The sequence below is a fragment of the Anguilla rostrata genome, chromosome 3 (genome assembly GCF_018555375.3).
Source record: "Anguilla rostrata isolate EN2019 chromosome 3, ASM1855537v3, whole genome shotgun sequence".
Classification (NCBI taxonomy): Eukaryota; Metazoa; Chordata; class Actinopteri; order Anguilliformes; family Anguillidae; genus Anguilla; species Anguilla rostrata.
This window is the reverse complement of record NC_057935.1, coordinates 43,715,322-43,730,973: the sequence shown is the minus strand read 5'-3', so window position 1 is coordinate 43,730,973 and position 15,652 is coordinate 43,715,322. Positions and strand designations below refer to the sequence as shown.

The window sequence follows — 15,652 nt, the reverse complement described above, 5'->3', positions numbered from 1 at the left end:
GTAGACCTGCCATGGTCACACCCACACACGGCGTCAGGGCCATGTGTGATTGGCTGGGCCACAGCGTGGTGTGTAATTAGTTGTGTCACCCAGGTAGGGAAGGTGTGAAGGTGGCAGAACTTCCCAGTAGTCTTTCCTTGTTTCCTTGTTTTGTTTTTGGTTTCCTCGTTCCCTAGTTGGGAATCCCTAGCCTCCTCTACGTCTTGTCCAATGCACAAAACGAGCCAAGCAGTACAAGATAAGAGAAACGGGAAACTGGATTTTCTGTTAAATTTTTCCATTGACATGGAAGCTAGAATAACTCATGTACCCGTTGGAGTTCTTCCAGTTTCTTTTTTTTTTTAAAAGAGAGCAGAACAGCCTGTCCTCCTTTTGTATATTTTGCCTCATTCAGGGACAGAAAGCAGAAAGTGCAGTAAATTGAGAAGAGACCATGGTTGTACTGGACCCCTCCCACACGGGGGAATCACCAAAGGCTTGAGAGATGCCTTCCCAATGGACTGAGCCACACGCCTCGCTGTTCTACCGGGTTCTTACTCAGCCGTGACTGTTTCTATGTGTTAGCGTACATTGTACATGTTAATTAACATTTGAACTACAGTTTCATATTGCGTGTTTCCGTGCCCTTGCAAAATCAACACAGATCTCAAGAGGCTGGTTAAATGAACAAATACATGAAATGAAATGAGCCTGGAGAGGAGGAGATCTGTCAGCAGCCAGTGTGGGAGTAAATCATCGGATGCAGGGCGGTGCAACTAGAAAGCGGGGAGTCTGGGAAAGACCACTGGGGGATGCAGCCCTGATCTCATCACACAGAAGCGATTACGTTTGATCGCAGAGTAAAAGTCAGCGGCGGCAGTCAATGCGCTTTTGAGGAGAGTGTACACGCGTCCTGTGTTCTCAGAAAATGTAGAACGTGGCAAAAATGAGACGGCCTGACGTATACCATTGTGCATGTATGTATGTAAGTGAACAGAAAAATTAGAGCACTCAAAACAATAGGCCTTCTAAATTACGGTCACAGACTGTCAGAGAGATCGGTGTTGAATGCACTGATGATAGCGTGTGGATCATTTCTGGGTTAATGCTGGACGGATCAGTTGGATAGATCTGTGCAGGGCACTGTCCAGGCTCCCATGGTGCACAAGCTTAACAGAACGATCCGAGTTCACAGAAATCAGCGCTGCCAACAATGTGTATTTACAAATGCAATCATGATAAAATGACACGGTTAAATACATAAAAGAAAAAAGTTCAGTAAAAAAATAAATATATGTACAGGTTTGTTCAGCTGTCTGTGCTGACTGTGGAGGGGTTCTGTGTCTCTTCTCTCTGAAAAATAGAAAACATTTTTTTAGAAGATTTGCATTGTGTGCTATTCTTCCAACAACAGGTAGACAAACAAAAATTTAGAGGACGGAAATGTTTAACCCCTTCTCTCTGCATTTTTTTAACACCCAAAACTGTTCTTGAACCTCTGACCACAGGCATAATCCACTTCTGAAAGGTAACCCTTGGGAGTTTGTTTTCCAAGAATCAGAATTACTCAGAATTAATTATTATAATAAATATTACTGAAGCAAAGACAGGAGCTCAAACACAATAGAAGTTTTTTTGTTTGAGTGGATGCAGATACTTGTGGCTGTGCCTGGTCAGCTTAGAAACTCAATGGAATCACATTAAATATGCTAAGAATTATTGGATTTGAAGTTTGTGTTTTTGTATTTTTATTTTGTAGGAACTGCGGTTTTATTATTTATAAATGAAACATCATCATGGGTGCACAAATTTTTCTCACCTATTTCTGCCCAGTTCTCCTCGTATCAGCAAGAATAACAGAATCAGGAGGCGACTGTTGTTAGACAACATAAGGACCACTAGAGGTCAGCAGCGCGTCACTGCTTGACTGCTGCCACTTGGCTCTATGTGATTGGAGGAGGGGGAGAGGAGAGAATGAGACCCAGCTGTCAGTCATAGGTCATTGCACCAGTGGACAGGGAGACAGCTGGGAAAGGGAGAGGGAGGGCGAGGTGTCGTGTTCAATTCCCCCAAACAGCTGCCCACCATCAGCTCCCTTCAGTACCTCCTGAAACGCTTCCTTAAGCCTCTCTCCCTTTCATTCACTCTTTATCTCTCTCTCCCATCTACCTAAGGGGTAGTTCAGAGTATTTATGGTCACTGCAGACTGCCTCCTCCTTCCCACATCTGAAACTTCATACTCCTTCTTCAGCCTGTCACAAACTATTCTCCTTCACAGCCTCTCTCTCTTTCTCCCCCTCTCCTCTCCTGAGCCTGTCACTGGACAAAACATTCTAAGGCAAGTTCACAGGTAGAACACCGGTCATATACCGGGTTTGCGTCCTCCACCGCCACCACATACACACATACACACACACACTCACGCACTCACATACACATGCACACACATTCTCACCTCCATTTGTTCGTGGATCCAGTCCAGAGACTGGGTGATGCGTGTGTAGACTCCCGGCTTGTTCCTCTCCGCACAGCCCTGACCCCAGCTTGTGGCCCCCACCAGCTTCCACACCGATGAGTCCTCACAGGCCAAAGGCCCCCCGCTGTCCCCCTGTACAACCAGCAATTAAAACTCACAACCACTTGGTACAGATTCATATACACATGACGCTACAGGTAAAAAAAAACATTCACATACATCATGGCACTACAGGTAAACAGCATTTACATACATTATGGCACTACAGGTAATAACAGCATTCACATAACCACTAATCCTACAAGTAATGACATACACCACATACACATACACCAAGGTACAGATACTAAAAGTATATAAAACATGAACACTATGGTGCAGGCAGTGTACACAGGATTCTCTTGGAGGCCGGGGTGTCCGTGGAGGTATTGGCATAATGAGTGTGGACTCTTTAGCCAACCAATGGCCACTTAAATGCGAGACCCCTAGAGTGACGCATTGGAAGGACCCCAAGTTTACCACATACCTCACGCCCACCACACCCATACCTGGCAGGAGTCTGTGCCACCCTCCAGGTAGCCAGCGCAGATCATCCAGGGCGTGATGAAGCCCTGGTACACGCCCGGCTGGCTGCAGGCCTGGGTGGAGAGCAGCGGGACGCGGGCGGAGAGGAGGGACACGGTGGCTTCACCTGCACCAGCAGAGGAAACGCCAGGGGAGAGAGAAGTCCCTGCAGTCAGAGCAGGAAAACCCCAACGCACCAGGTCTCTGATCCCCCTAATGAGCGAGCATGTACTCTGCAACCGTTTAGCGTTTAGCCTGAGATTGCATTACACTGCTTTACAATCAATCAGCAGGCCCTCTTACCCAGACAACCCAAAGTGGAGAACATCAGTGCTGGAATTGGAAATGTTTTAAACGTAAGTGGAAATGTCAAACTAACTGCTGGCACGATGGAAAGTGCAGTGTTAAATTTGACTGTTATGAATGTCAATCTATAATGTTCCACGTAGCCCAATTATTTGTAAGCATAGCATATCCTATCATGTTTATGCTGATGATAGTCTGTTATACCTATCAGTCAAACCGAATGAATTAAGCAAATTGACCGTTTTGCAGAACTGTTTGACTGTTGTTTGGTGCTGGATGCTTCAAAACTTCCTCCAGCTCAACGCTGATAAAACTTTTTGAAAAAAGTTTTCATTCTAGGTTCAAAACATTAAAAAATGAAGTTAAACCTAGTTCTCTTTCCTGTAATGTGAAATCTTTCCGGAAATCTTGGTGTGATCTCAATCTTGATCCTCTTATAACAAGTTAGTAAAGACGTGTTTCAACCAATTAAGAAATATATTCAAATGACATCAATCTTATGATTTGAGGATACAGAGAAAATTATACATGCTTTTGTACCATCACATTTGTATACTGTAATTCCTTATATACCTCTTAAGCCAAAATACAGTGACTAGGCTGCTAACAAGAAAAAATCAAAGATCACATATTACCCCAATTTTAGTTTACTTGCACTGGTTGCCAATTGTATTCATGGTTTAATTAATCACTTACAAACTTTGTTTATCACCTCAATACTTTTTGCCTCATCAGACAAATCTTTGTTGGCTGTTCCAGATTCTAGGCTGAAGACGAAGGGAGATCATGCTTTTTCAGTTACAGCCCCTAGGCTCTGGAACAATCTCCCTGTGGACAGAACTGCTGAGTCAGTGTAATCTTTTAAGACCGCACCGAAGACACATTTTTATAGATTAGTTTTTAATGTCTTTTAATTTAGTTTCTGAAGACACTTTTTTATGGATTAGCTTTTAATGACTTTTAATTTGTTTTCTTTTTGGTTTCCTTTGTTACTATCTGTATACTGAAATTCCTTTTATTATCTATATATTGCCTCAACTTTTCATGTTTTATTTTTGATGTTTTACTGATTGTTTGCACCTTGTGCTTTTTTGCTTGAGAGGTGCTACATAAAAAGATAAATAAAATAAGAATATTGATTACACTAACACAAATATTTTCCATGTGTCATCTCACAACCCACCACAGCTTCTCCACCCACCAGTGGGTCCCAACCCACAATTTATCACGCCACCCAAATGCATTACAGACACTTTGCAGAGCTTTGCATGAATTAGGTAAATCAACATTATTTTTATTGTTCTGTCTCCAGTGTTACAGCAATTGCTGATGTATCCTTTTGACACCCCCCCCCCCTCCAAAAGTTTAAAAAATAAATTTAAATAAACATACAGATATACAGTATGCGTAATATATGTGGGAGTTGATTGCAAAGAAAAGGGAAACAGTCCTGTTCAACTTTCTCACTTTGAACAAATTGTGCTGGGAATAGCTTTGGAGGCCATGAAGACCATATGGACCATATTCACATCTCAGTACGTTTTATTAGTCAGATCATCAAACGCTTTCACTTATGGTAATATGCTACACGGCAAATGGCTCCTTTAAAAAGGGATTCTGTTTTTTAATTGGTTGAAATATGGATTTAAAGATGAAACCAGTGGGGCCCTAATTGCTGGAAGTGCGGACACACAGTCAGTGATATGAAACCAAATGAGGAAAAATACAATGAATTCAAAGACAAATAAAATGTCAGTAAGCCCCGCCTACACTGTTTTAAATTCTTTTCAACTACATTCATTTATCAACAGATTGGATGTAACAAAAACCCATACCTACAGGGAGGCCCCAGAACAGTCTGCAGACCACTGCCCTAAATCAACCCATCCATATTCAAAGACTCACCCCCATCCATCGTAGCCCCCCATCCAGAGATCCAACACATCTTCCCATCCTCAAACTGCTCCCCGAAGTTAGGGAGACAGATGGGCTGCACGTACCCTGAGGAAAAGATTCCAGCAGTCAGAGAACTCTGTTTCCCAGCAACACCTGGGAGAGGGAGAAATTCACCAGGAAATGATTTCCCTGATCTCAGCCCTTCTATGGGCTGGTGGCCAGAGTTGGCTACTGTTTGCCCAGCATCAGTAATGTTAACTTGCTATGTATCTACCAGCAATGGTAACAGGCTGTGCTGTTGACTCGCAACATTACTAGACACACTAATGATAAAAGGGGAACTTCACCCTAATTTGATGCTATTGTGTTCTCTTGAAAGGCTTAGCACAGTGACAGCCACAGATGATGCTACACACAGCAGAGTGAAAGCCAGAGAAACATGAAGAGTATAGATCAGGGAGGCCTGTACCAGGGTATAGGGAGAGGAATGCAGGAAGGGGGGGGTGGACAAGGTATGAAGGGTGAGGGTTACCATTGAAGTTGAGTGGCTTGGCCAGCTTCATGAGGGCTATGTCATAGTCAAGGGCCTTGGGCCTGTAGCGGGCATGGTAGAAGATCTTCTCCACAGCGAGAGAACTGGCTCCATTTACCGGCTGCTCTATCAATCCTACATGCACCGCCCACAACGATGGGGATGCAAACCTGGGGAGGGAGGCATACCATAGATCAGTGATTCCCAAACTTCTCCTGGGGTGCCCTGAGCCAGATATTTTATGTGTCCCATCTCAAGCACACCTGATACAACTAAGCCCTTGATTAGTTGAATCAGGTGTGCTTGAGATGAAACATATCGAATGCCTGGATCTGGTTGGGGGTACCTCAGGACATGTTTGGGAACCACTAACACAGATAAATAGCACATAAGTGTGACTGTGTGTGTGCATGTGTCTGTGCATGTGAGGGCATGTGTCTGCGTATTTTCAGTTTGTGGGACTTACCCATACACGCAGTGGGCAGCAGTCAGGATCCAGCGCCGGGCTACAATGGACCCTCCACACAAGTGCTCTCTCTGGAAGTGCAGACTGACCTGCCAGGGGAACTGCCCCTCCCTCGACAGGTTTCCCCCCACAATGCGCGTGCGGAACTGAGGCCTGGAGCCGCACTCTGCAGCGCACACAGAGGGGCACGCTCAGGCACATACATGCGCACATACACACACACTCATGTACGCAAAATTATGCACACCACTGACAGAGCTGAGGAAAGAACTAAAGATTTTGCAATTAGGCCAACAATTAAGCTAAAAACCACTGGAACAGTTAATCCCGACTGGGAGAGGAAGCAAGTGTGTCTTGCCCCCATGTGCAATGAGGACAGATGATTTGGGACTGGTTGCATCTTGAGGACACAAAGTCTGAAAATCTACCGTGAGACACCATCATGCCAATAAGCTGTTTGGCAGGGTTGCCAGAAAACGGCCTCCATTAAGAAAAATCAACAAAAATAAGCATGTGGAACTAAGCGGCATTGGAAGCTGGTTCCGTCTGCCCGTGGCTTCAAATGGATCTATCAGCAAGCCAATGCCCCCAAGAATACCAAAAAATAGTTAACTGACCACAAAATTACTGCTTTGCAATAGCCATCTCAGTCTCCAGACTCATCAATCCCATAAACACTACAGAAGATGACTCAGCAGTGTTATCCATATCCTGCAAGCAGGGGGTTCACAAAATACTGAAAATTGGGGTATGACACTTGTCAATTTTAGAAGTGTTATTCTGATTGATAACATGAATAAATTAAAAAAGTAAGATATGTTTGAGAACTGAAACACAGATCAGTTCTTGTATTTATTTTAGTCTTTTATTAATTGCTATCAAGGAAATAATTTTGGAGGGTATTGTACACATACACACACATTGTGTGATACAGGGACAGAGACACACACACACAGCCACGTGGTAAATTCTGGAGCATGCTTGTGTCCAGAAAAACCAGTCACAGGCATCAAAGCACCTGGAACCAGGAACGCAGCACAGCCAAATGAGAGTATTGCTCCTCTCTGTCTCTGATAGAGCAAACTACATTCCCCATTGTCAGCAGGAAAAAAACTGACATCTGCAGAAACCCTCTGTCATCTACTCACACTTGAATGAAAGGCATTGAGGAAATCCAAAGTCACGCTAGCCCCCACACACACTGCTCATCAAACACCCACCCTCAAATGTACAATTAGAGCCGCTTTAAGCTGAAATGCCACATCTCCTCCGGGTTTGGACAGTTCTGATGAGCGGTTGGGTGGTTGTTTTTGATGCGTTCTCTGCACACCCCAGTTTCCCGTCTCCCTAACTCACCCACGCACTTGAGAGAAGTCACTTTCCCCGAATTGCACTGATTCCTACTGTGGAAACAGTGAGACAGAGAAGAATATCAGAATTAAACACGATACTGCAAACATTAATAGAATGTGTGAATGGAAACATAGCAAAAACACACATACGCTACATCTATCACATACATCCAGACTGTTTGTGTGAGACATTCTCAATGCTGAAAATGCTCAGAAGCGGGCAGAGTGTCTGTGCTGTGTGGTTTTGTGCGTGAGCTGATCTTCCAACATTAAACAGGGGCTATTAAAGACAAACAAGGAAGAACGCTGAAACCCACCAACCTACTCAAACTGTGGCGCACAATGCAGTACAGATACGGCCCTGTTCCCCACACATATACACACATTTACACACACATGCATACACACATACATGCTCTCTCAAACATACGCATGCACACACACACACGGACAAACTCTCTCATACACACTGTAGGCCCAACCTGACGTTGGTGGAGTTGTGGATCTTGACAGGCTGTTGGGAGGCAGGCTGACTCAGGTTGATTGACACCAGGTGGTCCTGGAAGTCCTCTTCAATGGAGGAAAGGGGGAGGGAACTGGATTCCACATAACTGTGAGAAATGGGGGGAGGAGATAGTAGCAACACTTGCTCTAGCTCACCCTCAACACAGTAAGGAGATAGCCATAACATGCATCCTGATAGCTAATGGAACAGGTGGCAGTTGTGACAGCTGTGACTAGCACAGTCTCCAATAGCTGACATTTATCTCTTGAGATGATATAGCCACCAAGTTGCTGAAATTTCTACAAGGGTAAATCCTGACTTAATTTGCGGGTGTACAAGCCTAATTTTCTCAACCCTGAAGTAGTTGAGAGTGAAAATAATGGCACCATCATATCCAGGGTTATAGAACAGTGTTTGTGCGCAGTAGATTATAAATTTGCTGATAAGCTGTGTTTAATGAAGATCACATACTGCATCTGCTGCCAGACTGGAACAAGTGTAATGTGAAGTGACATACTGCAGGGTATAGAGTGGTATATATCACAGGGTATGGAGTGATATATGGTTTAGAGTGATGTAAGATGATAAGGTAGGGAGAGGTGTATCATGGGGTCTGGAGTGGTGTATTACAGGGGATTGAGTGGTATATGGCTGGATAAGCATCCTGGTACCTGGAGTAGCCCAGCTGCTTGCAGGCAGAGAGGCCCAGGGTGGGGCTCCCGTCCTCAGAACAGACAGTCCTCCACACCCCACCGATCAGCACCTGGAGCACTGAGCTCTTACCGCTCAGGCGCACTGAAGGACAGACAGACAAGGCAGGAAAGACAGATGGATAAGTCGGAGCTGCCTGTGAAGATGATGCATATTGAAAGTGAAAGTTGTGGGCATCCAGTCAATGTGTGAACCTTGGAGGTGAGTAGTCAGTCAGTATAATAATGAAATAGCATATTTGAGAATGTAGCATTTAGTCAGCGTAGTACTGTAGCAGTTAGTCACAGAGAGAATGGAACAGAGCACTCATTCAGTGTAAGGAAGCAGCGGTTGGTCTGGTGAGAATGTAACGAAGCAGACAGTGACTGCACAAATACTGGGAGTAGTCAGGGACTGTGTGTACAAGCCCCAGTTCACAGCCCCACAACTGTTGTGAATGACTAAGTCTGCCATGCCTAATGAGTGTCACCTTTTTTATTCATGCCATCAAGGGCGATCATCCTCATCCAATGCCCTCATATCTATGACCCATAATAGCTATGAATTTTAGAAAAAGGTATAAAAACTGTTTTCTGAAGTTACTATGGATTTGCTACCTTTCAGCATGGAGATTGCACAGTAGTGTTTTGTATGTTTATGTTTTAAGTTCTGCACAGTAGAACAGAGAGCATTTTAGTGTCATGACAACATAGTGAGTCAGAGAAAAGTTTAGTGTAGTAAGGCAGAGAGGTTTGGATGTTCATAATGACGCAGCAGGACAGAACAAGGTCCAGAGAATCATGACCGCATAGCGCTGCATAGAGATGTTGAGAGAGTCATTACTGTGCAGTGGGAAAAACAGCTTCCCCGGTCATCAAGTTGCAGATGCTCTGTGTTAACTGTGCTGTGACAGGGACAGGGAAGAGCCACGTGACTCACCACAGCGCAGCTCGTCCTCCCCGTGCTCGCAGTCGATGACGCCGTCGCACTGCGCAGAGCTGCTGATGCAGCGGGACGATGACCCACAGCGGAACTTCCCTGAGCAGCTGAGGCCCACTGTGGAGAGAGAGGAGCACGTCCAACACCAGCCCAAGAGAGAGGTGGGAAACGTCCAGCACCAGCCCAAGAGAGAGGTGGGAAACGTCCAGCACCAGCCCAAGAGAGAGGTGGGAAACGTCCAGCACCAGCCCAAGAGAGAGGTGGGAAACGTAAACCCCAGCCAAGAGGGAACGTCACACCAGGTGACGTTCAACATCGTTACTTACAGCTTTTTGCTTCTGTGAGAAAAATGGTACTTTGTCACGACGTTGCACTTAAATCGTTTCATTCTAAATCGATGGTACTCCAGTCCATTTTAAGGGTGAGGTTTGAATGCTCTAAAAATTGAGTGATTTAAAGGTTCAAAGCGCTGATGGGCTGACAAGCTCCATTCATTCCTAGCGTCTGTGACGCAACATTACGTGTCCAAAATGCTCAAGAGCACAAAGAGGCAATTCTTGCGACCCAGCGTTGTTCAGTCCACGCGTGGGATACAGGTGGGGGTGCGTAATGCGGTACAGGTTCCGAACCAATGCCTTCATCGTGCACACAGCAGAATGAGATAGGAGAAAGGGTGAGCTAAAGTCAGAGGTCCCAGCAGCTAAAAACTAATCAAAATCTTGGTTTTGACGATCTAGCAATTAATTTGCCCATCACTGCACTCGAGCACTTACGTGCAATCTAATAGCACTCTACAAGCCATCTGTATGCACCCCAATGATGTTTGAAATAAAAATGAAACATTATAGAAGCCTAATTAGCACACAAATAGTGTATATTTTATTGCAGTAATTGGTGGAGCTAATTGCACTGTCATAATATAAATCTATATAATGCATTTATATGACAAGGTGGCTTACATGTATGTGGGAAAAAAATACTGTAGTACGACCCCTTGAGTAAAATTCAGCAGCACAGCCAACCTACAGAACAAGTCAAAGTTCCCCACCACTGCTTCACACACACAGGTATACACACAAACACACACGCATTCGCACATGCACACGCACACACAAACACGCGCGCGCGCACACACACCATCTCCCATTGCAGACTCCTATTTCTCCAACTGACCATTGCATAAGCCATGTTCATAGGAAATCAGCTGACCTCATTGCCTTCCCAGCATATCAGTCACCAGCAGTTTAATCAAATCCGAATGGTAAATTGACTCGCCGTTTGTTCCGAGCACGGCATGCAACCCGAGTTCCCCAAATATCCTCTGCAAACTTCGGAAACCAGCCTCTCCCCATATATAACTGGATATCGGACATAAAATATTCACAAGGCCCCAAGACCGTTCACTGCTATAATGGTTCATTACAAATGCATAGGCCTCTTGCGCTCACCTCCAACTCCTATACCAATAGCGAGGCAGAGCACGACCAGCACGCACGCGCCGACGAGGAGCTCCATCCGGCGAGCGAGAATGCGGCCGCGCAGCGTCTTCTCCGCCAGGTCATCTTGCATCACAGATGGATGTGTGCGCGTGTGTGAGAGAGAGAGAAAGAGAGTTAAAAATAAACTTTTGGACGGAGGACTGATGGAGTACACGCTTCTAGCAATTCCTATCTGTCAAACAAGGAGTGCCTGATAGTTACTTTTCTAGAGAAGCAATTTAATCCAACCTCCGTTGTCATCGTTGCAAATGCTCTCCCTTTTATCTTTCAAAAACCTTAAAGCCAGCCTTTGTTGGTTGCTAAGTGCCGCAATACAATAATCTATCTGAAACAGGCGCATCACTATATTGTTAAAACTAAGGAAACCTAATACAATTAATTATTTAGAGTCTGTATCGTTATATGTACACAATTACCTCTAACACAGGATTTGGAGTGGAGGCTAATTTGTCACCCATTTAAGGCTGTCTGACTGTTTGTTTCTCAATCTGTTAGTCTTCGAAAACGTCTCACTGTAAGATGTATGGACATGCAGTATTTGTCTGAAACATGGCAATAGCTGCCTTTTTGGACAAGTTATTCCATTTTTTTTGGACAGGGAAAGCCAATTATTTTGGACACCATTAAATCAGCCATGCACTCCACAGGGTGATACTTTAGTTCAGGATGTCCCATCTCAACTGAGAATGACCGGTGTTGGTCCAAGCTTTTGTTCTAGTTCAGCACTATAATGCCTGAATCATATAATCAATTGGTCATAGTCTTCAGTCAAAAATTTGCCTTTCTGAATGAGGTGTTTTAGTGCTGGGTTGGAATTAAAAACCTGCATCCTCTTAGGGCCTCCATGGAAAAGATGGGGCACTCTGATCAAGACCCTGGTTTCCAGGGTTTCAGTGTCTAAGCCAGGGGCCCCAACTCTGGTCATGGAGGGCCACATCTGGTGGTTTTTGTTTTTACCTTAAAGTCAATGACTAATTTATTAACCAAGAACCCAGGGGAAATGAGCTGTGTTATTGACTGATTGATCTGTTAAGTGCTGTGTAAAAGCTATTTAAGAAACAAAAGTCAAGGTAAACGATTTAGTTTTGCTGATAGCTGCTGTGGTCCCAAAGATTACACAGTCCCCGAGCTGGGGCAAGGCTTGGGGACAGTTGCTCTAAGCTCTAAGTGTTCTCAGATGGGTGTGGTCTCCATACCATTTAGGAAAGGCTGCACCTTGGTAACGGGCATGCCTGGGCTGGGTGGTGCAGGGGCGGGGGGGTCTGTTGGAGGATTCTGGGATTCGGCGTCAAGAGGAGGGTTCTCGGGGTCAGCGGCTGTGCCTTCTAGGGGCAGCGTCCCATCAGGACTGGCGAGAGGGCTAACATTAATTGTGTTTGGAGTCTCGACAGCCGGTAGATCCTCGTCAGTCACTGACACCACCTCAATCCGGGAGGGGTCTGGTTCCTCCTTTACAGCCTCCTGTGGAGGGAGGAGCAGAAGCAGGAGAGGCAGTGTTGATGGATCACTCCAGGTATTGTTCATTGGGGCCTATAGCTACACTGTGCATAATCATGGAAGTAAAGAACAATCCGTCTTTAATCCGTAAGATTTATTACTTCCTAGTATGTGTATGACGTGCATGTGCATGTTTTATAAATTACAGTTTTGTTTAGTTCATAAGAACACAATACATTTAATTTTTAAGAAATAATTTAATAATTCTTTTGACGCAATGTTTAGAAATGAGGGCCCAGGATGTTCAGTGTTTCACTGTTTTTTGACCCTCAACATAACAAAATAACAATTCATGTTGTGGAGAACAAGCTATTCAGCCCATCTACAGTAAGAACGTCATGTTGCATGTTGTCTGCAGAGAATTCATTATTGTGTTGAACCTGGGCTTGGAACGGAAAGGGTCTCTGGTTCTCCTGTGAGCTGTAATAAGCTTTTCTACATATTATTAACCAGCATTAATAACTCCTGTGTGAAAAATAATAAAATAAAAATGTGACTTGTGACCAGTGTGAAATTTATCTCAAATTAATTTCTAAATTATTCTTAAAATAGCATGTTTTATGGCAAACATATAATAAAAAACCAATTAAATGTCCTCTTTTTTTATTTTGTTGTTGAGAGCTTTGTGCTTTAAGTTTCTCTCCATAACCTTTACGTGTGATGCATGGAGTTTTGTTGGCCCTTGTATATTTTTGAGTTTCTATGTCATTCTAATCACAGAGCGCGCAAACCTGGGCAGAGTATTCTTTATGTGCTTCTTTATGTTCTATGTTTTTGTCATAACAGCCAAATTATTATAATTCAATTACATTTGATTAAATATTTTAATTTGGTAGATGCTAGGCCACCAGGGCAAATGACACAAATGCAAGTGAAATGCATCAGAACACAAGCATCAGAACAGAACAGACTGATAAAAATGTACTCTACATACACGTGACAGCTTAAGATAGTGAAATTAAATATCAAATTGTACAAACATTTTATAAGCTTTTCTTAACACATACTAACTATCATAGTCAAACAGATAGAGCTTAAATAAAATAGATAAGTAAAAAAATGCTATATTCAAGAGTTAATGTAAGTGGAAGAAGTATGCATGTACAGCAAAAAGATAAAAATGCGCAACAGTATTATTGTATCTATTTTTAGGCATTTCATTTCATTCATTTTATTTTGTTCGCTTTTTGTTGAGATGTAAAATTGCAGAGCATTTTAATCGTTTTGCCATGTATGCGTACATGCGTAGGCTACCACCCATGCCAACTCCTGGCAATTTGCTTTTCAATGAGGCAGAAATACAAGTTCTACCCAAGATGAGCAGTTACCAATGCCTATCCAAACACAAAGGTGGGAGTAGAAACAGGGAGATATTATGCAGTGTACGCACCTCTTCGGTTGACGTGCTAACAGCAGCAACCCCTGCCTCCTCGTCCGTCTGGGGAAGATTTGGTCCCGGCTCGGCCATGTCTTAGTCCACAGGTCTTCATTTCAGCCTCATTGCTAAGGGACAGTAGCCAAGTCAGCCATCAGAGCGAGGAGGGGGAGGAGACAAGAGGGAGCAAAATGAAAGGCCTCGGATATGCAGTAGGAGCCGGGTGAGATGGGTTTGGGGAGAGAAGAGGAGAGAGGACAGAGGAAGCTGCAGGGCAGGACACAAGCTGCGGAATGTTCTGGTTGAACCCCGGGGACTGACCGGCAGTCGCGTCTCTGCCCAAGTACAAAGAGACACCTGAGCAGTTGAGCACTGAGGAACTGTGCTACTCTGAGGGGGCTATCAGGTGACCACACACCTCCCGCCACCTGTCCTAGAGTTACAGAGCAACATGGGGTTGCTTGGCACTGGTGGTGTTGTGGGGGGTTGAAGATGAAGATTTCACAGATTCCTGAAGTTCTAAACTGAATGTATAACTGTAATGGACATTTTCACCTTAAGAGTGCTGGCCGATTTTCTTCAGTGTACAGTGAAACACATGCTTCTGGTGCTTTAGCAGTCGTTACTAAAAAACTTTTAAATAGCCCAACGTTTATTGTAGTCAGAAGGTAGGCTATGTAGCCTACGAACAAATAATTCATTTTTGAAATAACACAGGTATATTGTGCTGGTTGTTAAACAACCAATTTGCTACATTTTATCATCTGCGTCCCAGAGAGGGGGGCCCCTTGCGGAGGTACTGCTACTGTTGATTCCGCAATGACAGTGCAGAATCAGGATATGTTCCAAAATTGTTAGAACACCATACATTAATCACAATATAGGCTAGATTAGGGCAAATCTGTTAGATACATAGCTGGCAAATCTGTGAAGTACATAGGCTACTAATTTCATCATTATTAAAATATATGTGACAGTCTAAGGATTTAGGGGACCCCTTACTGGGGCCCCGGTGTTGCTGCCCCCCCCCCCCCCCCAAGCTTCGCTTGTGAGTGAGCTCCATAACTGTTGAGACAAATACTTATTTTTCTCATGATTTGGCTCTGTACTCCACAATTTAATATTTGTAATCAAACTATTCACATGTGGTTAACTGCTTAAAGTTTGAGACCCACAGACATTGCCAGGTGCTGAGTATCTTCTCTGATGATTCTCTGCAACGCCTATACTGCAGCCATCTTCAACTCTTGCTTGTTTTGGGGGTAGTTGCCATAAATTTTCTCTTCAGCATATGAAAGGAACATTTAGTTTGGGTGAATTACTTGGCCAGTAAAGAATTTTCCAGTTTTTGGCTTTGAAAAGTTGCCTTAGCAGTATGTACAGTTTACATCATCAATGAAGACAAGTGAACCAAAACCTGTGGCAGCCATACTTGCCCAAACTGTAACACCCCCAGCAACATGTTTCACTGAAGTTATGGATCTTGGACAGTTCCATTTGGTCTCCACACTTTGCTCTTACCATCACTCTTATAGAAGTAAATCTTCGTCTCATCTATTCACAAGACCTTTTTCCA

At 44.0% G+C, this 15,652-nt stretch overlaps 1 protein-coding gene across 1 annotated transcript; it reads right to left on the bottom strand.

Annotated features, from left to right (window-relative positions):
* Positions 1-1,189: 1,189 nt before the first annotated feature.
* On the bottom strand, positions 1,190-14,169 carry tmprss3a (transmembrane serine protease 3a). The gene is made up of 13 exons (XM_064329821.1): positions 14,092-14,169; positions 12,401-12,665; positions 11,154-11,267; positions 9,706-9,822; positions 8,748-8,871; positions 8,054-8,182; positions 7,576-7,622; positions 6,220-6,385; positions 5,754-5,923; positions 5,231-5,326; positions 3,004-3,146; positions 2,435-2,587; positions 1,190-1,332 (listed from the first exon to the last, which is right to left on the bottom strand). Exons 1-13 carry the CDS (start codon positions 14,167-14,169, stop codon positions 1,288-1,290), a joined length of 1,647 nt encoding a protein of 548 aa, XP_064185891.1. The 3' UTR covers positions 1,190-1,287.
* Between the last annotated feature and the right edge of the window lie 1,483 nt (positions 14,170-15,652).

What these genes read in the sequence shown, in the direction of transcription:
- tmprss3a (XM_064329821.1), bottom strand. Translation starts at nt 14,169, where the DNA reads ATGGCCGAGCCGGGACCAAATCTTCCCCAGACGGACGAGGAGGCAGGG. An exon ending in GGAGGACGAGCTGCGCTGTG is followed by an intron (nt 8,872 to 9,705) that starts GTGAGTCACGTG and finishes TCTGTCCTTCAG; the next exon opens with TGCGCCTGAGCGGTAAGAGC. An exon ending in CACAACTCCACCAACGTCAG is followed by an intron (nt 7,623 to 8,053) that starts GTTGGGCCTACA and finishes CTGTTTCCACAG; the next exon opens with TAGGAATCAGTGCAATTCGG.